The sequence below is a fragment of the Alternaria incomplexa genome (genome assembly GCF_024043165.1).
Source record: "Alternaria incomplexa strain BMP 0042 chromosome Unknown scaffold_4, whole genome shotgun sequence".
Taxonomy (NCBI): domain Eukaryota; kingdom Fungi; phylum Ascomycota; class Dothideomycetes; order Pleosporales; family Pleosporaceae; genus Alternaria; species Alternaria incomplexa.
Window position 1 is genome coordinate 479170 of NW_026249853.1, and position 22297 is coordinate 501466.

At 52.4% G+C, this 22297-nt stretch overlaps 8 protein-coding genes and 1 non-coding gene across 9 annotated transcripts; 2 read left to right on the forward strand and 7 right to left on the reverse strand.

Moving 5' to 3' along the window:
* Nucleotides 1–309: 309 nt before the first annotated feature.
* Nucleotides 310–1970, reverse strand: J4E90_003355 (uncharacterized protein; the record flags this gene model as incomplete). The annotated part of the gene is made up of 2 exons (XM_051432926.1): nucleotides 310–1391; nucleotides 1439–1970. 2 exons carry the CDS (start codon nucleotides 1968–1970, stop codon nucleotides 310–312), a joined length of 1614 nt encoding a protein of 537 aa, XP_051292824.1.
* Nucleotides 1971–3314: 1344 nt separating this feature from the next.
* J4E90_003356 lies at nucleotides 3315–3418 on the reverse strand. Its single transcript has one exon. It is a non-coding gene; the product is annotated as a tRNA-Lys (tRNA).
* A 1375-nt stretch (nucleotides 3419–4793) lies between these two features.
* On the reverse strand, nucleotides 4794–6044 carry J4E90_003357 (uncharacterized protein; the record flags this gene model as incomplete). Its single annotated transcript, XM_051432927.1, has 3 exons — nucleotides 4794–5575; nucleotides 5625–5952; nucleotides 6006–6044. 3 exons carry the CDS (start codon nucleotides 6042–6044, stop codon nucleotides 4794–4796), a joined length of 1149 nt encoding a protein of 382 aa, XP_051292825.1.
* A 1429-nt stretch (nucleotides 6045–7473) lies between these two features.
* J4E90_003358 (uncharacterized protein) lies at nucleotides 7474–8451 on the reverse strand (the record flags this gene model as incomplete). Its single annotated transcript, XM_051432928.1, has 1 exon — nucleotides 7474–8451. One exon carries the CDS (start codon nucleotides 8449–8451, stop codon nucleotides 7474–7476), a length of 978 nt encoding a protein of 325 aa, XP_051292826.1.
* Nucleotides 8452–8862: 411 nt separating this feature from the next.
* On the forward strand, nucleotides 8863–13151 carry J4E90_003359 (uncharacterized protein; the record flags this gene model as incomplete). The annotated part of the gene is made up of 3 exons (XM_051432929.1): nucleotides 8863–8910; nucleotides 8954–11420; nucleotides 11467–13151. The coding sequence occupies 3 exons, from the start codon at nucleotides 8863–8865 to the stop codon at nucleotides 13149–13151; spliced, it is 4200 nt and encodes a 1399-aa protein (XP_051292827.1).
* Nucleotides 13152–13259: 108 nt separating this feature from the next.
* On the reverse strand, nucleotides 13260–14409 carry J4E90_003360 (uncharacterized protein; the record flags this gene model as incomplete). Its single annotated transcript, XM_051432930.1, has 2 exons — nucleotides 13260–14226; nucleotides 14372–14409. The coding sequence occupies 2 exons, from the start codon at nucleotides 14407–14409 to the stop codon at nucleotides 13260–13262; spliced, it is 1005 nt and encodes a 334-aa protein (XP_051292828.1).
* A 42-nt stretch (nucleotides 14410–14451) lies between these two features.
* Nucleotides 14452–15714, reverse strand: J4E90_003361 (uncharacterized protein; the record flags this gene model as incomplete). Its single annotated transcript, XM_051432931.1, has 1 exon — nucleotides 14452–15714. The coding sequence occupies one exon, from the start codon at nucleotides 15712–15714 to the stop codon at nucleotides 14452–14454; it is 1263 nt and encodes a 420-aa protein (XP_051292829.1).
* Nucleotides 15715–16276: 562 nt separating this feature from the next.
* On the reverse strand, nucleotides 16277–17779 carry J4E90_003362 (uncharacterized protein; the record flags this gene model as incomplete). Its single annotated transcript, XM_051432932.1, has 1 exon — nucleotides 16277–17779. The coding sequence occupies one exon, from the start codon at nucleotides 17777–17779 to the stop codon at nucleotides 16277–16279; it is 1503 nt and encodes a 500-aa protein (XP_051292830.1).
* A 792-nt stretch (nucleotides 17780–18571) lies between these two features.
* J4E90_003363 (uncharacterized protein) lies at nucleotides 18572–19807 on the forward strand (the record flags this gene model as incomplete). The annotated part of the gene is made up of 2 exons (XM_051432933.1): nucleotides 18572–19657; nucleotides 19709–19807. 2 exons carry the CDS (start codon nucleotides 18572–18574, stop codon nucleotides 19805–19807), a joined length of 1185 nt encoding a protein of 394 aa, XP_051292831.1.
* Between the last annotated feature and the right edge of the window lie 2490 nt (nucleotides 19808–22297).

Here is a 22297-nt window from a genome sequence, read left to right on the forward strand (position 1 = left end):
CAAATAAGGAAAATCTTAACACCTTCTGTAAACCTCCGGATACCGCACTACTCCCGGGTTTTCGCTCAACAGCCACTCTTAATTGATTCCCCGTTAACCGGACTGTAAAGAAATTAGGAATACCCGCGGCCATGCACCCATCCATTCCCGGGAGGGAGCATGAAGAGTTTCGCATCTTCATCGCTTATTATGCCACCTCACGACAGATCAAATCCAGTATACCCGTTCTCCGCCGTCTCGTTGATGGTCTTGTAATAAGTCGGCACGCCTCCAATGTACATCAATGGCTCTCTAGGCTTCCCAGGAATATTACTTCCCATGTACCACTATCGCAGCGTTAGTATACCACAATTCTTGATTCATCGGCTCGTTGCGACTCACAGAATCTACACTGGGCAACAGCGAAGCATTAGCAAGCTTCCAGATGAGCTCTTTCCACTGATCTTCGCTCTCCTTCTGGGCTACGATCCTACGAAGCGACTTCTCCTTCATATGGTTCATCATTTGCAAGATCCAGCCGCCTTGCAGCTCAGCGCACGTGGGACCATTGCACAGCGCAGTCGGCGCTTGGGGCCCATATGTGAAAAACATGTTCGGGAAGCCTGCGACAGCCATTCCGAGATACGTCTTTACGCCGTCCTTCCAATGCTCGCTCAAGCTCTCGCCTGACGGACCGCGGATATCGATCTGTTTCAGACCACCGGTAAGGGCATCGTAACCGGTCGCGCTGATGATGTAGTCGAACTCGTGTTCTTTCTCTGTGGTCTTGATGCCTTTCTCGGTAATCTCTTGGATTGGCGTACCCTTTTCGCTGATGCCAACAAGAGAGACGTTGGACTTATTGTACATTTCAAAGTACCCATTCTCCAGCGCGATACGTTTGCAACCGAAGGAATAGGGTTGCTCAATGGGAGCGAGTGTATCAGCGACTCTGTTGTCATTGATCTTCGCCCGCGTCTTGTCTCGCCAAAAGTTGTATGCTTCGCGGTTGGCTTCTTTGCTAAAAAGCATGTCTTGATAAGCCGCAAGCCAGAATTTGAAATCGCCTTCACTCCACAAGTCTTCGTAAACCTTCATTCTTTGTTCTGGCGTATCGTCGAATGTAGAGCGGGGGATGAACTCAAACGAGAAGCCCGAGAAGCGTGTTTTCAACGCTGCGAAGAAGTCCGGATACTCAAGCTTGGCGATGGCTTGTTGCGGAAGGTCGTAGTCGACTTGACGCATTGGCATTGACATGTTCAGTGTCCGTTGGAAGACTGTGAGCTGGCTGGCAGTCTTGCTCAGCTCCTGCGCTATTTGAATGCCGGTAGCGCCAGTTCCAATAACAGCCACCTTCTTGCCGCGGAGATCAGGTTCTTCATGAGGCCAAAACGAGGGATGGAGGAAGGTGCCTGATCCAAGGTTAGTGAGTTTCACTGCGACGGCAATGTGATCCGACCTTTGAAAGAGTCGATGCCTTTCCAGTCGGGAATGTGTCGCTTCGCCGCGAAGCCAGTGTTCAACAAAAGAAACTTCACCTTGTACATCTCGCCTGCCTTTGTTTTCACTGTCCACCTCGCTTCGTCATCACTCCATGTCGCAGATGAAACGAATGTATCAAACTTGGTATCCTTCCGCAGATCCCACACCTTCTCCACGTGAGCAAAATAAGCGCGAAGCTCCGAGCCTGCTGGGAACCTCTGCTTCCATGTCCAATCCTTCCAAAGCGTTGGGTCGGAGAATTCGTAGTGGGGAATGGAGCTGTCGACACGAACGCCTGGGTACCGATTCCAGTACCATACACCACCGTAATCGGATCCGTGCTCCACGAGCTTGACGTTATAGCCTGCGTCGCGGAGTATCTTCAGCTGGTATACACCGCAGAAACCTGCGCCAACTATCAGGGCGTCGAGCTGGTTGATGTGCGTGCCATTGGTGCCGTTAGCACTGCCGTTGAGGGACAGTTTTTGGATATCTTCGATGGAGCCCATGTTGATATATAACCTGAGCCACAGCAGCGCTGGCGGATGTGGAGGATGAAGCCGCTATGATGTTGATTACACTGCAGGTGTAGCTGGGGAAGAGATGACAATGAGGGCAAGCTTACACGGATAGCAGACTGCTGGACTCCTTGCGTAACTTAAATGAATAACCTGCAGTTCATCCGGGATGTATTGGCACAGCGCATCACGCGCGAGAGAGTAATTCTGCAATTCTTGGTCTTGTTCATCAGGCCATACCCCGACGAATCCTTGTGCTCAGTCTCAGACTAGATCGGTGAGAGGTGGTAACACATTGCGTGCCCCGCTTACTCTGGTACGCGGTTCTTCGGAAATGGCACCGCTGTGGAGCTGCCAAGGCTTCTGCGGTACGGCACGCCCGTTGGATGGCTAGTGTCAGTTCATGAAGCGGAAATGTGGTATTTCAGGGAGTTCAACACCTATCGCACGACACAACCTGGACGTCATATTGACATTGCTCCAAAGCACGAAGAGTGCGCTCGTCGCTACTAATTTGTTGTGACACCAAGCTTGGCAGCGCCTGCAGCGGATATGGTCAGTTGCACAGCTACGCGTGGAGGATGTAAGATCCATGTAGTACTATATGCATCATGGAAGGTTCGGCCCTTTTATCATGGGGCCGACGAGCCTGGCGCTACAGGCGGGGAAAGGTGGCGCGGGTACTCACTGGAGGAAGACCGTTTTGTAATCATGACATGCGTTGATGAGGGCTCTGCTGATGCGTCTTACAAGCATGGCAAATCTTGCCGGGCGGTTTTGCACCAGACAATTTGAAGTCAACAATGCATCCGATACCGGCCTATGTAAAGACCGAAAGAAGAACTTCAGCTCCCAGGCCTACACTCAAGTACAATGTGTATATCAGCGGTTACTATCCTCATGCTAGACATTCTGACAGATGCATGTGTTGTTCTAATCTAAAGTCTGCGACATTGTACTTTCAAAGGCATCATGGGAATGTCGCGCACGATCACAATGGAGAGGACAGCTGCTCTGACGTGCATAGCGTTCGTCGATGTGACAGCGTCTAGTCACAGTAGCGTGTTCGTCAGCTGTAAACCTACAAGATGTGAAAATGCGCCGTGTAACCCTGAGTACACAGAATAACCATTATGCCACACCTAACAGTTAGCAATAGACATAATAGGAGACGATAGAAGGTATGAAAAGAGCCTATAGACGTTGACTTAGCGATATAGGGCGTCGTAGTCAGCGCTCGCGGAAGTGCTTGGCAAAAAAGGTTCGCCAAAAGATCAACACCCCAACTCCTGGGCGACGACGACGACATGTCCCTAAGAGCGCAAAAGACAAGGAAGCCCGACGTGGGGGTCGAACCCACAACCTTGAGATAACCAATCGAGTCTGATTAGGACGTGAAAGCTAAGAGTCTCACGCTCTACCGATTGAGCTAGCCGGGCGATGCTGTTGTTTGATGGAAGAAGTCGAGATTGAAACGCCTGTATACTCGGATAATGCTGTCTGATGGTAACGTTCAGGCTATAGCAAACCAGGCTACAAATTGCTCAAGTTTGGGATTGGTGGTTGTGGTAGCAAAGAAAATTTCTTGCGGTCGTGTGGGGCCGGCGGCGGCGGAGGACCGGCGAACATCGTGCGTGTAACCTACATGACTTGTCAACCGAGAACGATCATGCTGACGCTCTTCTACTGTTCGGAAGGATTTGCTGGTGTTACGGAGGGAAGGAAATTGTTTGCAACCCATACTTCAGTCGCGGTATAGGGGCGTCCGGCGGGCATCGATGCTGCGACGACGTGTGTCACCACCAACAGCGAGCTCCTGAAGTCAGGTATCCCTGCCTTACCACTTGCTACACACGGGAAGATGACATTGCTGGCACTCGGCATTGAGATCGCGAGGCTAGTTACTGCAGTGTAAATAGGGGCTCATGACAGTCCAGTCGCACGCCCTGCCTAGGCACGCCTTATGAACTCCAGACCGCTCCTTGCTTGGACTCATAGATCTGGCGTAGGCACCACGCCAGCAATGAAGTCCGGGTCGGATCGATGTAGTTGTTCTTGATGTGCTACGTGCACTAGGTGTGTAATGGGCGCATGTTGCGACGCAGTTAGGCTGAGGCAGCTACCCGGGGGAGCGATGGATCAACTGAGAGTGGCTCAATGTATTGGTGCAATGTAGCAATAAAGACCGCAAGAACATCGCAAGCATCTGATAAAGATTCAACGAAACCAAGAGTCGTTGTTGAGGTTGCAGTGTAGTGCTCCTTGTGGACACCTTACACCCCATAGCTGCAGCACCCTGATGACGTATCCACTCCTGTCCCCACGTGCACAGACCACTACCTCAGCTCGGATCAGACGGCTTCACCCAACACAGAGCCTCGTCCTTGTTGCAGTCGACGTTCGCACAAGCTTTCTGATCGACGTCTAGTGCGAGACTGGACTTGAGAATTTTGGTGACAGTGCGAGGCTGGGTCCTAGGATTGGTGCATATCTAGTATCGACTTCGGACATGTCGATTCAGACTGGTTCCCTACTCCAAGCGTACCACGGGAGGGCTCAGGTTAGCATTTTTGATAGCTGATTGATATGAAAGCTTGGACTGAACTCATGTTTCACGTTGAGAAGTATACTGTTGATGGTATAAATTGCTGCCGTTACATCGTTTACTCATACATCATGAGAAGAGGAAATTGCAATATGCATGCATGCAGCCCACCGCCCCCAAGAAAGGTATACTTGCGACCCAACGCCTTGCTGTAACATAAACAAATAACCCCCAAAGATACAGGATTCATCATGGTGATTGCCAAGTGCTCACCGATAGATCATCTCTTCCCTGAGAACACTCCTCGGCGGACTGGGTACGTGTGGCGCAGGGAGACTCAACCTCTTCGTTTCGACCTTGACCTCGCGCAGATCGATTTCTTGTTCCAGTTCGCCGACATCGTGGTATGTTCCCACGTGTTTGACAAGGCTGTCTACTGTCCGGCAAATCGCGTCGACATCTCTGCCCTTGCTGCAAATTGTGCACGCGTACTCGCCATTTGGAGTATGGCATTTGATGACGAAGCGCTGGGCAAGACGGAACTCGCGCGTGTCCATGATGTCGTGCTCATAGCCAGTTGTCTTGTCCCAGATGGTGACGGGTGTTCGTTTGCCTATCATCCAGAAGTCTTCGCTGGTTACGTCGAGGCGCACGCCGCATGCAGGACATGCGCAGCTACCTCCAGGGGCAAAGGAAGCTGCCAAGGGGTTTCCGGGCATGTATTGTAGATCGAGTGCGTAGCGGCAGAAGAGTTGCTCGGGGCCATCCATGGGCATAATAGCACTAGGCGCGCGCTGCGAAGGGACGAGGGAGCGCGGAGGCGATGCAGGGCGGGGTGGGGGTGGTGCGCCGACTTGCGAGCCTCCTAATCGTTGTTGCGCTTCTTGTAGAGCGATCATGGAGCCTTCCCTGGCTTGGTTTGAGGCGGCGATGAGTTTGGACATGTCGGCGCGAGTCAATTGGCGGTCGTTGTATAGGGCATCTTGGAGGACGTTTATAACGGTTTGTTGGAGGGAGATGATGTGCGCTTGTAGTTTGTTCTCGACAATGGCTGTGCGTGGGGTCAGTCTTGTCCCAGTTCTCCAGAGCAATCAACTTACCATCACCCTGGGCGAACCGGCTGCCCATCCTGCCATAGCCTTGGTCATACATCCTCTGAACCATCATACCATCCCTCTCAAAATTGTTTCCTACGTCGTCGCGCCCTCCACCGTTCTTTAGCCGGTCAATCTCCTGTTGTCTACCATCGGCTCTCTTCTGCGCCTCTTCGAACTGCTTCTTCAGCTCCTTGATCTCGCCATCTTGTTTCGTGTCGCGCTGTTTTTGTCGGTGCTGTTGGCGCTTGTCTGAGACGCGCTCCCATAGCCCCATAGACGCCGTGAACGTGCCGACAAGCGTGGACGCCAACGTGGCCACGATGAAGGTTTTCTGAGCCGCACGTGTTAGATTTGCGATCAATAGTAAGCACTAAGTGGGCATACCTTGAGTTTCTCCTCTTCGATCCATGATGCGTAATTCATTGTCGCGTTGGTGGTGTGAGCAAGTAGGCTCGTACGCCGCTTCAGTATCGAACCGCGGAAAGGGCCGAGGAGATGGCGTGTTAAGGTTGCACGTTGGAAAGACGACACGTGCGTGCTTGACAGAATACGATCCCAACTCTTTCTAGCCTCGTGAAGTAGCCGCCTTATCAGAAATCGGTAATGCAACAAAGTGAAGTAGGAAAAGAAAAGCGCGGAGAATAAAGCGCAACCCCCTCCGCATTGCCAATGACGCACTCTGTCCTCCGCCCGTCCTGTAACACACGCGAGTCGAGCCCCCAAACGGCGCCCGACCTTAGATCAGCCGGGCATGGGAAATAGCGGCAGCTGATTGCACCAAATGTCGCGCAAATATCGGAATGGGCATGGGCGCAGTGCTCTGACCGCTGGTTTCACGATGTGTTGCGAGCCGCGCCAGCAAAGTGGATGCGCCATGTGCAGTGATGTCATGCCGCTAGCTGGATTGGCTTTAGCTGACATGCGGGAGATGAAGCCGGCGAGGACCGCAACCTTAATATAAGCATGGCGGCCACGAGACGCCTCGATGGAGTCGTATGAGGTTTGCAAGGAAGCCTCCAGGTTGCGGTTTCACATGCATCAAGTGAACATGGCGGCGATCCTTGGAAGTCAAGTCTGCTTAAGCCGCTCCAACGCGTCGCACTCCCAATGGCACGTTGTGTGATCTTTTGTCGATATTCTCAACGGCTACGCATGAATATACTTAGGTACCTGCGCAGTACATATATGACCTGAGATTGTCAGGGGTTTGTCCATTCCCGGCTGCCTGTCATCACCGACCCCTTTGTAAGCTGACTGCATTGCCTTCCCGCAGCCGAAAGCATGTTGGTGTCAGCTACCCGGCGCCTGCCGAGAGTATCTTCAGTCCTTGTTTTGTTGTTGTACGCGACATGGGATTCTTCAGGTTTGGACGGTCCGATAAAGATGTCGATCTGATTCTGTACAAACACCGTGCTAGTCCGTGTCGTTGATACGTCAAGGACATGACGTGAGCGTACGCCCAATGCAAGTCTACGGCGCGACGCCCAGGTACTGAAACAGCATCAACCTGGACGCACGCTTCACCGACTCTTTCGACAAGGTACCGTTTACTATCGGAAGTAATGTAACAAGCCCAGTTTCTCCAGAGAGCATCAACATTTGCTAACGAACATAAAGTCTGTTACGACACAGAAAGTAGTAAAAGCCAACAGGGGAGAAAACAAGACGAGAATAGCAAATGAATACCTCGCTGTATCCTATGTATGCCGCGCGTCGACAAGCATTCCGTTTATGAACGTCGTCAAGAGCACTATTGTCATTTGCTTCACTATTTGCTTACAACGATCTCAATCGCGTACTGTGAACAGAGACGTCAAGAAAAACCCAAGCGCTAACATCGAGCAAGGTCTCGCTAGTAGCTGTCAACTTTAGAAAAGGTAGTCTTCAGCCACTCTGAGATGGTGTCAAACATGGCATCTTTTGCAGCTATTCTCGCTTTCTCCGCTTCGGGATCCTTAGCGGGAAAGCCTTCGAATGCATGTGGCTGGCCAAATACTTTATAGTATTGCACCCCCAGCGCCGACCAGCCTTCCTTGTTCGGAATCTTAGCCCTGCCGCCCGCAAGCTTCTCAGCCATGACTTCGACCTCGCGGCAGAACATGTCATGCTCAGCTCCGATGAGTAGAAGCGCCGGCGGCAACCTTTCTCTTGTAGCGAAATACATTGGACTCAAACGCACATCCTGCATGGAGGGCTTCTGGGCTTCATCCAGGTACAAATTCATGATGTCATCGAAGCTCTTTCCGATGAAGTCAGGGACTTGAGGATCTGGCCGAGTTGCCATCTTTGTATCGCTATCGGAGTCGAAGTCAACGGCAGGGTAGATGGATACGACACCCAGAATTTTGGACAGTAGCCGCGAGTCTTGGGCCGCGCCAAGGGTAAGATTACCTCCAGCTGAACTGCCGCAGAGGACGACTTTTGACTTGTCGATAGGCAATTCTGGATCATCAATCACGGCGAGCGTTTGAGCGATGACATCCTCGTAGGCAGTGGGGAACTTGTTTTGGGGCGATTTGCCATAATCTATGCTGACTACGATACAGTTTGCATGATCAGCAAGATGTCGCGCCAGAACATCGTCGGCTGCGGGATAGTTGACGATGAAGCCACCACCGTGAGCTCTGATGACGAGGGGCAGCGGAGTCTGTTTGCCTTGAGAGTCTTTTGGTATGAATGTACGGCAGCCATAAAGACTCGGTCGACAAGGGTAGTTCTTGATAAAATCGGGTTGAGTTGCGGGCGCTAGCCAGGGTGAGGTCCGGACATAGAGCGAGGTATGAGCGATTGCTCGGATGCAGGCAAACTGAACGTGCGCCAGCGTCCACATGTCGAATTTCCAAACGCTCCTCGGGTATCAATGCTATTGTAACTGATAGAAATCAGTGAAGCTGGCTTGTAGGTGTTTGCCTGCGCCAGCTGGGCGAAGGTAAGGTGGGGTTATCTGGGGGCCTTGTGCACATATCCGGCCTAGCTCATGGAGACGGTCACTAGTCCCAATGCAGCGAAAGCCGCGGAGATAGCAATGGCGCCCTGCAACGGATCAATAATCGAATGATGACAAAACGTCGAGGGGCAGCAGCGATTGAGCTACCCCACTCTCGAGTTTCATGGGTGGTGCAGTCGCGCGTGGCCGGCATCGGGCCATGCAGGACCTAGCATCATCTTTTGTCCATTTCGAAGATTCGTTCCGTGCCTGTTGATGCCTTTGCGCCCCTGAGCTTCACCATTTATCGTCAACATGGCCACTCCCAAGATCAGTGGGCGGGGAATCCGCATTGCGATTGATGTATGTCTCACTATCGTGCGTACAACTGTAGCTGACAAGGCAGCGCGGCGGTACCTTCACGGACTGCGTAGGTAACCCCGGCACGGGCAAGATGGAAGACGACATTCTCATCAAGCTCCTCTCCGTCGACCCCTCCAACTACGATGACGCGCCGCTCGAAGGCATCCGCCGCCTCCTCTCCAAGTTCACCGGCACCGAGATCCCCCGTGGACAGCCGCTCGACACGTCCAAGATCGAGAGCATACGCATGGGCACCACCGTCGCCACCAACGCGCTGTTAGAGAGGAAGGGCGAGGACATCGCCATGGTGGTCACAAAGGGCTTCAAGGACTGTCTCGAGATTGGTAATCAGAGCAGGCCGAACATCTTCGCGCTGGATATCCGGAAGCCCGAGGTGCTGTACAAGAAGGTCGTCGAGATCGATGAGCGCGTCACCCTGGAAGACTACGCGGAAGATCCGGAGAGAAACCAGACACAGGCAAAGAGCATAGAAGAGGCCGGAGACAGCGCAGAACTGGTCAAGGGCTTATCGGGCGAGACTGTGCGCATACTACAACGACCGCAGGAGGAGGCGATAAGGAAGCAACTGCAGGAAGTCTACGATAGTGGACTGAAGAGCATCGCCGTCTGCTTGATGCATGGATACACATACCCCAACCACGAGGCCTTGGTGGGCAAGATCGCGAGGGACATAGGCTTTGAACACGTCAGCTTGAGCCACGAGCTTATGCCCATGATCAAACTGGTCCCGCGCGCTACCTCGGCCTGCGCAGACGCATACCTCACCCCCGCAATCCGGAAATACATCGATGGCTTCTCCAAGGGTTTCGAAGGTGGTCTTGGCTCCAAGAGTGTGAAGCGCGAAGAGGGCTCCAAGGGCGCTCGCTGCGAGTTCATGCAGTCGGACGGAGGCCTGGTAGACGTCGACATCTTCTCTGGCCTGAAAGCCATCCTATCTGGTCCTGCTGGAGGAGTGGTTGGCTATGCGCTCACGTCATACGACCCCGAAACCAAGATTCCCGTCATCGGCTTCGACATGGGCGGCACCAGTACAGACGTGAGCAGATACGGCGCCGGACGCTACGACCACGTCTTCGAGACCACCACAGCTGGCGTTACCATACAGTCTCCACAGCTCGACATCAACACTGTCGCAGCAGGTGGTGGTTCGCGTCTATTCTGGAGGAACGGACTGTTCGTCGTAGGCCCCGAGTCGGCAAGCGCACACCCTGGGCCAGCATGCTACCGCAAGGGTGGCCCACTTACCATCACAGACGCAAACTTGTTCCTTGGCCGCTTATTACCCGACTTCTTTCCGAAGATTTTCGGCAAGAATGAAGACGAAGGCCTCGATGCGCAAGCGAGCGAGAAACTGTTCAAGGAACTGGCCGAGCAGATCAACAAAGAGGTCGCAGGTGGTAATAAGGAGAAGGAGATGTCGCTGGACGATATCGCAAACGGATTTATCAAGATCGCTAATGAGACCATGACCCGGCCGATTCGAAGTCTAACAGAAGCCCGTGGACACGATACAAGTAAGCACAGGCTCGCCACTTTTGGTGGTGCGGGTGGCCAGCACGCCGTCGCCATCGCCGAAGCACTTGGCATCTCGCAAATCCTGATTCATCGCTACTCATCAGTGCTATCAGCATATGGCATGGCTCTCGCTGATGTCGTCGATGAAAGACAAGAGCCAGAGTCTACAGTATGGTCGGACGAGAAGGATGTGAGAGAGTACTTGCAGAACAAGATGGCAGACCTCAAGGGCAAATCAACAGCTACGCTTAGAGACCAGGGCTTTGACGAAGAGCATGTCCAATTCGAAGAGTATCTCAACCTGAGGTATCGCGGAACAGAGTCGGCACTTATGATCATCAAGCCGACGAAGGAGGAGGCAGAGCAAGAGTACGACGGCGATGAATGGGCTTTTGGCAAGGCTTTCGTCAAGCAACATGACCAGGAGTTCGGCTTTACTCTACCCGATCGCGACATCATTGTCGATGACGTACGAGCTCGCGGCATTGGCAAGACTTTTGAAGGTCTCGAGAAGAGTGTAGATCAGCAACTCAAGGAGATCGAACCAAAGGACCTCTCAGGAGGCACAAAGCGCGGAGGCACAAAGCGCTACGATACCCGAAAGGTCTTCTTCGAAGGCGGCCGGCAAGATACGTCCGTCTACAAGCTCGAAGACTTGGAAGTGGGCGATCGATTGAAGGGTCCAGCAATCATCGCAGATGGCACGCAGACCATCGTCGTGACGCCTGGTGCCACTGCGCTTGTCATCCATACTCATGTGGTGATCAACATTGGTGAGACGGAAGACCAAGATAAGCAGGTTAACACGAAAGAAGTCGACCCGATATTGCTCAGTATTTTTGCTCATCGGTTCATGGCTATTGCTGAGCAAATGGGCCGCGCGTTGCAGAAAACCAGTGTGTCAACGAACGTCAAAGAACGATTGGACTATTCCTGCGCACTGTTCGATGCGGATGGCGGACTAGTCGCTAATGGTAAGTTGATCGCTGGAGTAAACTGAATCAGCTAACACTCGTGTAGCTCCCCACTTACCGGTGCATCTCGGAAGTATGTCAACCTGTGTCCGCAAACAAGCCGCCATTTGGAAGGGAAAGCTCAAGAAAGGCGACGTCCTTGTCTCTAATCACCCCATGTTCGGCGGTACCCATTTGCCAGACATCACTGTGATCACACCCGCGTTCAGTGGCGACAACATCATCTTCTACGTCGCTTCCCGCGCGCATCATGCCGATATAGGCGGAATACTTCCTGGCTCCATGCCCCCTGCGTCAAAGGAACTTTACCAGGAAGGTGCGGCCATAAAATCCGAGAAGCTGGTGTCAGAAGGACACTTCAACGAGAAGCGCATCACCGAGCTACTCTTTGATGAACCAGGCCAATATCCTGGCTGCTCGGGTACGAGATGTCTCAGTGACAACATCAATGATCTGAAGGCCCAGGTCGCCGCTAACCAAAAGGGTATTAACCTAATCAACACACTAATGTCGGACTATGGCGAGCGAGTCGTCAAGTTCTACATGACAAGCATACAAGCCAATGCGGAGCAGTCCGTTCGCGCGCTGCTAAAGGACGTATACAAGCGATTCGAGGGCCAAGATCTTAGCGCAGAGGACTTCATGGATGACGGTAGTCCAATACGACTGAAGGTCTCTATTGATCCCGAGAAGGGTGAAGCTGTCTTCGACTTCTCTGGTACCGGGCCTGAAGTGTACGGAAACATCAATGCGCCAGAAGCCGTTACCTACTCAGCCATCATATACTGTCTTCGCTGTCTGATCAGCGAGGACATCCCATTGAACCAAGGCTGTCTCAAGCCTATTCACGTTCTCATCCCCAAGAAGTCGTTCCTCTCGCCGTCTGACAATGCCGCTGTTGTGGGTGGCAACGTGCTCACAAGTCAGCGCGTGACAGATGTCGTCCTCAAAGCGTTCCGTGCTTGTGCTGCAAGTCAGGGAGATTGCAATAATCTTACCTTTGGATTTGGCGGTACAACATACGGAGAAGGCGAAAAGAGCGGCGAACGCAAAGACACGAAGGGTTTTGGATATTACGAAACAATTGCAGGAGGATCTGGTGCAGGCTCGACCTGGAACGGCACCAACGGTGTTCATACGCACATGACCAACACCCGAATTACCGACTCCGAGGTCTTCGAGCGAAGATACCCCGTTCTTCTCCGCGAGTTCTCACTCAGGGAAGATAGTGCAGGTAAGGGCATGCACATCGGTGGTGAGGGCGTAATCCGCGACATCGAGTTCCGCATCCCCGTCCAAGTCAGTATCCTCAGCGAACGAAGAGTTTACCATCCGTATGGTATGGAAGGAGGAGGAGATGCCGCATGCGGTCTGAACATCTGGGTGAAGAAGGTTGACAAGAAAGCCATCGATCAAAATTCCGACTCCAAGCGTCCAGCGGAGTCTGTGGAGGATGCGCATGCGCCTACCACTTCCTATGCAGTTGAAACGCTGCTGAAGAAGGATGCCGATATCAGGAAGGAAGATGTGGAGTACAGATACATCAACATGGGTGCTAAGAACACGGCAGCCATGCGGCCTGGTGAACGCATCATCATCCACACACCTGGTGGCGGTGGCTGGGGCAAAGAGGGCGAGCAAAGTAGGGTGCAGGATAAGATTGACCCTAAGGGCAGCTGGAAGGGCGGAAGTATAGCCGGAAGGCAGAGCACTGCGGAGGCCAGTGCGTAGAAGACATCTTTGTATATCTTGTGAAAACTATAACGAACACATTCCACCTTCAAGCACAGTCTGGTGCATGTGACTCACATTGCGGTATCAACGAGAAGCATCGCCCTCTTAGATGCCCTCCTCAAACCACCGTCTGACTTCCGCCTCGCAAATTTCTCTCCAATCCTCCCCAGCCCCGCCTTCCCTTCGATGCGCCTTCGCCCACCCCTTGGCAATTTTATCCACCACATCCTCTCTCCTACCCTTCCACCTCGGAAAAAACCGCATATTCTCCGCCTCAAACTCATCCACAGCCTCTTTCGGCACCGGCCACGTCTTCCCAAAATTCTCCCCATTATCTAGTATAACATCGCTCACTGTGATGCCATACATGGGCCTGTCCGCCATCGCCCTGGGTAGCAGATGCGTAAGATCTATCCGCCTATACACCATGGAAATGTACATGGCGGTTGTGAGAAAGTACTCCAGCGGATCACGATTCTCCTTTGAGCTGGCGGGATACTTGAAGTCGGCGAAAGTGATAGCGACACGGATGTGTGGGTGTTTCCGGCAGAAACGTGCTATGTAGACGAGGTCGTCCCATTTTATCGGGCTGATCCAGCGTTTTTGCAAGATAGGTATGGCATCCTCCAGTTTTTTGTAGTGTAGTGAGAAGTTGATCCAGTCGCGTTGTTTCGGGGTACAGCCTGCGAGGAGCAGATCGAGATCCGAGGCATATTTGGCTTGGACGGTGTTGTAGCGGAGTTCCAAGTCAGCTGCTTCTGTGTAGAGTTGGCGATTTACGTGTTTGAGTTGGTTGACAGCGGGGGGGTAGGTGCTGTGTTTATTTGGGGGTTGGCGCAGCCCTCGCCACCGAGATGTGGGTAGTGGTGATAGTTGCTTGGAAGGAGCAGTCAGTGCGAATGTGTAGATGAGGTTGCGCAGTTCGCCTGGCAGGCCTAGTAAAGAGGGTGTTGGATACGGTACATGCGTCTTTTCAGGGCTCTTTGTAGACTGACTGGTTTTGGCACTCGCTTTCGCCTTCTTTGTTGCGTAGTCATTGGGAATGTGTGGACCATCGTACTCAGAGTACTTTCTTTTGCGTGTGACCCAGACTATCTTTGCAGCTCGTTTTTCGGGACGCGAGACCAGTGGAGAGGCAACGGAAGTATGTACCTGCTTTGATGGTATTTTGACAACGAGATCAATCCAGAAATGCGTAGCATTAACATTTACATTACTCTAGTAGGTATGAGAAAGTCTTGGAACCGAGAGGCATGATGCGCATAATAAATGCAAGCATATCAAAGCCTCGACCGCCTCACTTGCTTTCAGCAATCACACCATCACTCTTCCTCGCATTCGCAAAATTCTTACTCTCGTAGAACGCAATCATATCCTTCCAGACTTTCTCCCATTCGTCCTTCATCCACCCATGTTCTGCGACCCAAAGCTTCTCATGCACAACCTTCAACGAGCCATCGCCCTCTCCCTCGGTGGGGAAGAAACCGCCCCATTGTCTTTCCAACTTCGTCCCGGGATATGCGCCCTCAGGACCAAACTGCCAGTTCAGGAATGCTTGCTCCGCCATCAAACAGTTGTAATTGTCGGTCTTGACATAGTTCTGGAGAAGGCGAGCGTGCATACGCAAAGAAGGAGTGAAGACCATTGAACCGACATTGATGTTGGGGTGCTTAGCATCGAGATCTTGCGCGACGCCAGCGAAGATATAAGGTTCGCATACCGGGCCGTCCTCAAGGAAGTCATCGAGATGCAGCTTCTCAGGTATGCATTCCTGTATCGGCGCAAGCTCAAACATCTCGTCCATGTTCGACAGCGGAAAAGCATCAGCGTCCAGAAACAGGATGCGCTCAAACTCCGTCTCTTTCCACATGTTGAGCTTGGCGAAGAGGTCTTTCCATCGGTCTTCTACGCCGTCGACATTGCACTCCCAATGAAGAGGTGGAAGCTCGCGGACTAGGGCGCCAGCTCCTTTGAGGAGTGCGCGTTGCTCTTCTGTGACATATTCGGCTACGAAGACGATGAAGGGGTACTTTTTACTACGTGTGCGGGATGACCAGAGTAGTCGGTAGATGAGCGAGTGGATGGCGAGGAAATATGGGTCCTTCAAGGAAGGATTGCGAGTAGCGAGAAAAGTTGCATACGCATATCCTCTCGGACCATTGGGATTGTAGTTGCGAGGCTTCTGTGCCAGGTACTTTTGGAGTACTGAAGTGGGAAGCTCGAGTTGGAGTTCGTCTTGAAAGTTGTATTTCGTTCCGGGTACGTGTTCCGTACTAAACGGTGGCGAGGCTCCTGCGAAGGAAGGTTCCGGGTGAAGGCCAGAATCGGAATGTGCGTTGGCTAAACTGGACGGCCGAATACCGTCTAGTAAGCCCTTCTCTCCGATTGCGGATGCATCGTCATGGTTGGAGACACGGTGCCCGTCAGATGGCAGGATCTCGATCCCGTCAATGTGCCCGTCTCCATGCGCATATGAGAAACCATATCGGTGTTGTGCGACAAGGTATACGGTTCCGAGACAAGCAAGTGTCGCTAGGGTAATGTTGTGTCGCCGTCGCATATTGTGTACGGAAGTACAGTTCAGGTTTCGCGATGGACCTTTAGTCAGGTCTAGATGCAACCTTCGTGAAAAGGAGGGGAACTTCACATGCGCATTTGGTCAAACTGCTAGGGCGCCGAGCCGTGTCGTAGTCCAGCCGACAACAAGGTGCATGTCGCCTGAATGGAACCGTGACACTGACGACGACCTGTTGATCCTGATCAAAGTCCCAACACAATTGAGAGCAAGGGTCGAGTTAATCACGCACGGTGATGTCGCCAATTCCGGGTGCTGCCGTCAGCATGATCGGCAGGCGAGCAAGGACCACCAGTCCATGCCGAGCAAGTACCCCATGGGGCGCCGCTTCGGAGCAATCTCCACTTTGGATCACCAATAAACATTTGCACCAACATGATAATGCATCTTACCCGTTTAGCACCTGCAGTAGCGCCGTGACGGGTTGCCCCTGGCGTGCCAACATCACATGAAGCCGAGCCAAAAGTGTCTAGAGGAGTCGATAGTCGGCCACCGCATTGCGATGACACAAACGAAGATTTGTGGATGAAGACTATTTCAATTTCTTCTAACGTACAGAGTAGCTGCGCTGGTGTTTTGGAGGGGAGACTTGTGGCTGGATGGTGCATCTGTAAAGCCAATTTGCCAGCTTGACGCTGGGCTCATCGACTAGTTTCGTGACAACCTCGGCTGCATACAGCGTAATGGGTAGGATAATTAGCTGCGATAGCCAAAATGCAGGCTCGAGCCCCATGGGCCCCCCCTTGGGAAGCGGGAACTTGTCGACCCATCCTGGGAGACCGTCCTGGTGGAACGGTCTTGAAAGCCCAACCGCGGCATAAATTCGGTCTCCTATTGTCCAGATGACTAGGCCATGAACTAGGTACAGCGCGAATGAGATGCGCGCGAGGTACTGGCAAACCCCGGTCTCGAAGAAGCGCTTCAGCAATGGTAGTCGTGGAATCGACGCTACGGCTAAGAACGCAGCCCAGAAGAGGTAGAACCATTTGGCGTCAAAGACAGCTTGAGGCTTGAGATGCGACAGCCAGATCCATCCAGGAGATTTTGAGATGAGTACTGTGTGATCGATGTCGGGTGCATCAAATGCTGGTACACCGCCGAGGTAAAGTGCAGCGATGAAGAGGTGGAAGAATATGAGCTCCTTGAACCCAGCCAGCGCACTGAGGAATCGTGGAAGCTGGTCTTGCTCGGCCAGCAGGTCGAGGTCGCAGAGCAGCATTCCGGATATGAACAATGCTCCGTAGAAGCCGTCTACCACGTACAGGAAGTAGAAGGCCAGAGCCACCTGGCACATGAGGCGAGCATTGCGTGTGCATCGGGAAAGAGCGGAGAGTGCGGTGTAGACGATAATGGATCCTTTGAACTCAATCGGAATTGACCAGGAATGAGGGTGGTAGGGCTCTGTAAATTCGTAGATATTCGTAGAGAAGACGAAGCTGTAGTTCTTGAAAGTTCGATACCAGCTGATGACATCCTCGCGGAACGTAGGTTCCATATTGCGCATATCGACAGATATTCCACTCCAATGGCGGAACGACATCCACGCAAAGGTGACGACGATGATGGGAAGGTATAGTCGAAGCCAGCGGCGGAAAAGGGCAGAGCCGACGGTGTTCGACGCACTTGAGATCTGGCCCTCATGGATTTGTTGTAGGCTTTTGAGCGAAAGGACATATCCTGAGATGACGAAAAAGATAGCCACTGCGAAGTGACCACCAGAGAATATGAGTCGAAAGAATGGGAATGCTGCCGAGTAGTATTTCCCATCGTAGCCAAACGAAGTTTCGAATGCTTGATTGCCCTTGCCTCCATGAGACCAAAGTTGGTTATGGTGCAGGTACACCAAGAACGCCGCAAAGCCCCTAAGGCCATCCAGCCATGCTGTTGGTCTTGCAGGCTTGCTCTTCGTTATTGAGCGTAAGCTCAAGAATTCGGGACGCACTGCGTTGAGACTCAATTTCGTTGTTCGTACTGGTTTCCATATTGTCGGCGAGAGTTTGACATCGTCAAGGCAACCTTTGTCGAGCAAGCCCTGGTGTGTGGCTGGCATAGCTGAATCCGAAGCGGTAGCAGAAGTGATGGCAGCTGTGGTTTCAATCGAATGTAAAGGTCAATATCTAAGAATCCCACAAACGCTTGGTACACGAGCGAATGGTGCGGGTGTCGCGCGAGGCTAGAGAACGCGTAGTTTTCTGACGGGAGCTATGCCTTTAGCTTCCCTCAACCGAGGCAGCATGTGTGGTTCACAACGGTAAGTTTAATAAAGCGATCGTCCAGGTCGAGTCGATCATGCAAGCGGGGCATGTTGAACTTGGCATCATACCCCAGAAGGATCCGAGGTTGCACCATCTTGTGAAGTCAACAGCCCACGAATCAAGACAGTTTGATATCATAGACAATACAGTTGGGCCGTTCCTGATGAGAGACGTCCGGTGCGGGGCTTGAGTGGGGATACTACCGTTTGTGTCGACGCCTCCGACCATCTTGCAGGGATCATCTAGAGAAGCTTTAGCCTAGGCGTCTTGACCCAACATCGCCGCCGCAATGATGCAGGCGGCTCCTTAGCCATGCGACGCACATGCGCTATTGAACACCCGTCACGAGGCTGGTCCTGCATTCAACAGTTGTACCGATGTACCGAGGAAGTAGAGCTGCGCGGGGATTGGTGGGCGCAAGGGCCGAATGTAAAAACGACAGGAGGGTCTTGGAAAAGATAGTCAGTGAGCTAATCTCTCAAAGACTCAGGATGGCTGGATCGAAATAGTCGCCTGCTTTTTGTAATAACCACAGCATGCGCACGCGACCCAGGGCACCTCCACCCAAGCTTCACCTCAATATTGCAATGGCTCCCCATTCCCCAATTGCAGCGCACTTCTCGGGCAAGCTCACGAGCCAAGTGAGAAGGGTCCTGCCTGCATATCTTGCCCTGCTTTTCATCTTCTTGTTCTTCGCCAATACACACTTCTTTACTACACCCATTCGGGCTGCCAACAATTACAGGCGCGAGCTCAGATATCAACAGCCACTGCAGCTAAAAAGTGATGTGATTCCGAGGAAGATTTGGCAGACATGGAAGGTCGGCCCTCTAGGCTTCGAGAAACGCGACTCGGATTCAGCGAAGACCTGGCCGGCGAAGAACCCCCGGTATCGGTACGAGGTTTTGACGGACGATAACGCGAACGATTACCTCGAATTCCACTACGGCGCTCACGGTATCAACAGACCAGACCTTGTCAACCTTTACCGAGAGCTTAACATAACGATCATCAAGGCTGACTTGCTTCGTTATCTCGTCATGTACGCCGAGGGTGGTGTGTATGCCGACATAGATGTGGAATGTCTCCGTCCTATCGATCGATTCATACCCGAGCGGTACATTGAGGAGGAGGTCGATATGATTATTGGTGTCGAGATTGACGAGCCAACCTTCGCCGAGCACCCCATCCTTGGTGGCAAGTGCAAGTCCTTTTGCCAATGGACGTTCGCCGCCAAGCCCAGACTGCCAGTCATGATGAGGCTCATGGAGAACATACAAGCGTGGCTACATGAGCTGTCGCATCAGAAAGAGGTCGAGATATCAGAGCTGCAGCTAGACTTCGACGAGGTCATAAGCGGGACGGGTCCTTCTGCGTTCACAAAGGCTGTATTGGAGCAGATGACTGCACAGAATCAAGGCAAGCCGGTTACCTGGGACCTCTTCCACAATCTTGCGGAGTCGAGACTCGTCAATGGCATCCTAGTGTTGAATGTGGAAGCTTTCGCAGCCGGCCAAGGCCACTCGGACTCCGGTAACCATGACTCAAGGGGGGCTTTGGTAAAGCATCACTATCATGCTTCGGGATGGCCGACACTCCACCCGCGCCGCAATCACCCCATGTACGGCGAGGTAGAGCAATGTAACTGGAAGCCTGAGTGTGTAGCAGAATGGGTAAGTCTGACAGCGACCTTCTATACACGCATCTTTACTGACATCGCATAGGACAAGAACGTCGCCGAATGGGATACGCTCCCTAAAGAAGAGCAGGATAAGCGCATCGCCAGCAAACCGGCACCGCCCGGTGGCATCAAGCCTCACTAGACTTGAGCCTCTTGTATATATATATGGGTGGAAGGTGTCCATGACCGAATACATCGGGGTCTGCAGTGCGGCTGCATCGGGTCGGCGCGTGCGGGATGGAGCGGAGGTGTCGGGTGCTACCCATCGCGTCGTCAGCTCGTGGTAGGGCGCGGTTCGTCTCGAGCCTCAGAAGCCGAAGCGTAGCGCCGCGCAGTCTCGTACTCAACGGCCGCCATCGCCGCGGGTGTGGTTGGTGGTAGCTAGGGGGCGTGGTGATGGAGAGGTAGCGGAGCTCGCGTCTATGGACGATCAAGCAGATTTTGGGCCGTGACGTCATCGACGCGTCGGCCTACCACACGAATAATGTAATGTCATATGAACACAGCACAACAAGCAATCGCACTTCGCTCCGCCTTGATTCATCGCACGTCTTTCTCGCCCATGATCTCGTCTCTGAATATACGTCTTGTGGGAATTGGGGTGAGAGCTGGTCGTTACTCAGGCCACTGTTGAGAAGGCAAACCTTCGCGTCGCTCAAACAGTCGCGTGGGATATGCCTCTTTCCAATCGCTCACGGTATGTCTTCGAAGTTTCATCAATACACATAAAATATCCTACCAACATCATCATACCTAGGTACCTAGGTATGGTCTCCGACACATTAACAGTAAGTACAGTCAAGGACGCATTTGAGCTTCGACCTTGAAGCAAACAACTAAATCGTCTGCTCGACACTCGACGTAGAGGCTACGATCTCAACAGCGCACGGGTATGCCCTTCCACTAGTGTTACCAGCAAGTGGCCTAATCTCAACGTTCGCGGCCTTGATGCTAGGATGTGGGTCTCGATTTGGGTCCCAGGATAATGCGTACTACTGTCTAGACTATGCTAACTCGATTATTCTGATCGAATTTGATATTCACATCTCTTGAATCGGTTCCCGCGTCGAGAGACTCCAAAATTCACACAACCAAATATATGTCGCGCGAGCGCAATAATGTATCATGAAGAGACTTCTTTAGGATATACCCGCTTTTGTCGAGAAGGATGCCGGAGGAGGCAGACAAATATGAGAGCCCTCCTGATAACGCTGGTTGCGACATCTTAGGAGAAAGTTTTCTCATCCCGACTAAGAGCTTTGTGATATTGAACCTTTGCAGTAGTAACCCGAAAAGTTGAGGCTCCTCGATGAGAGAAATTCAGTGTATCGAAAGCTAGAGTGCATCTAGGAAGTAGCATGAGAACATTGGTTTGATTTCATTCTTGCGCGAGAATGGAACACGGTAAGACCGTTGGTGGATCAGATATGTCTTTTCTTTCACTCGACACACTTGGCTGGGCTACCTTGCTCACATTGCGAGCATGGCACTGATAGAGTTGTTTCATTATCTTTCACGCCATCGCCTATGTGGGTAATCGCTCCGGCAACTGTACTATGGACCGTACCATTCATTCACACTGCTCATACGATGTGTTGATCGCATCGCTCGATTTGACAACAATACTGGGAGCTAGCAATAACACCCAGAGTTCTGTTCTACAACTCCAAGTCATTGGCACACCTTCCTTGGCAGCGCAGATGTCGCGGCAGTCTTCGCAAGAATGGCAAACGCGCTCGCAGACCGAAACATATTCGACAGACGGGAGGCAGCAAAACTTCGTACCCGGGCTAGAAATAGGATTCCACACGACTACGTCCAGTTTCACTGGCGAGGAGAGTGCGGAGGAGAGCCATGGCGATGACCGCAACCAGAGAGTTGGCTTAAATCGACCTCACGCAATACCATCAGCAGGTGCTGTAGACACCAGCATGACAAACAACGACTTAATCCGCAGCTCAACACACAGCTCGACCTCTTCGAGTCTGCACTTCCTCAATCTGGGTGACTTGGCTACAGCATTGCCCCCAATTGGCTTGATCGGCTCGTCATCACAAGGACACTCAACGATACATGTTCGTCCAGCGAAGCCCTTCCGGTCCGCTCCCACGCGGATGTTCGCGCCACCAGGTAAACGCTCAACTTCTCCAACCGAGTCGATCGGCTCTAGCTATTCTTGGCGCTCTGGCAGAGCAGGCGTGCACGGTCGACTTTGCGATAAACCACAAGGACCGAGTATGACAGACTCATATGCAGATAGAGGTGAGGGCGTCCCCGAGGTAATCGATCACGAACAAAGAGGGCGGAGTAAGGAACGGGAACGGGAACGGGAAAGAGAGACGCGGCCTGGCCTCGCACGGAGACTGATTGGACGCTTCACAAGCTCCGATGTAGATGCGCAGAGAGACCAGCCAAGCAAACCGAGCACTGGAGATGTATACAGAGTGAGACGTGGTAAACGAAGGAGTACCAATTTCGGCTTCTAATCGAAATGGAGCTTAGAAATATGCCACGTGATACCATGGGCATATGACCAGATGATACACAGCCGCCATATCGCAGGATAGAAGCCGCGTAGATATTGAGCTTATGAAGACCTTTTCGTAAGGTGGTCTCCTGGCATCGTGAGAAC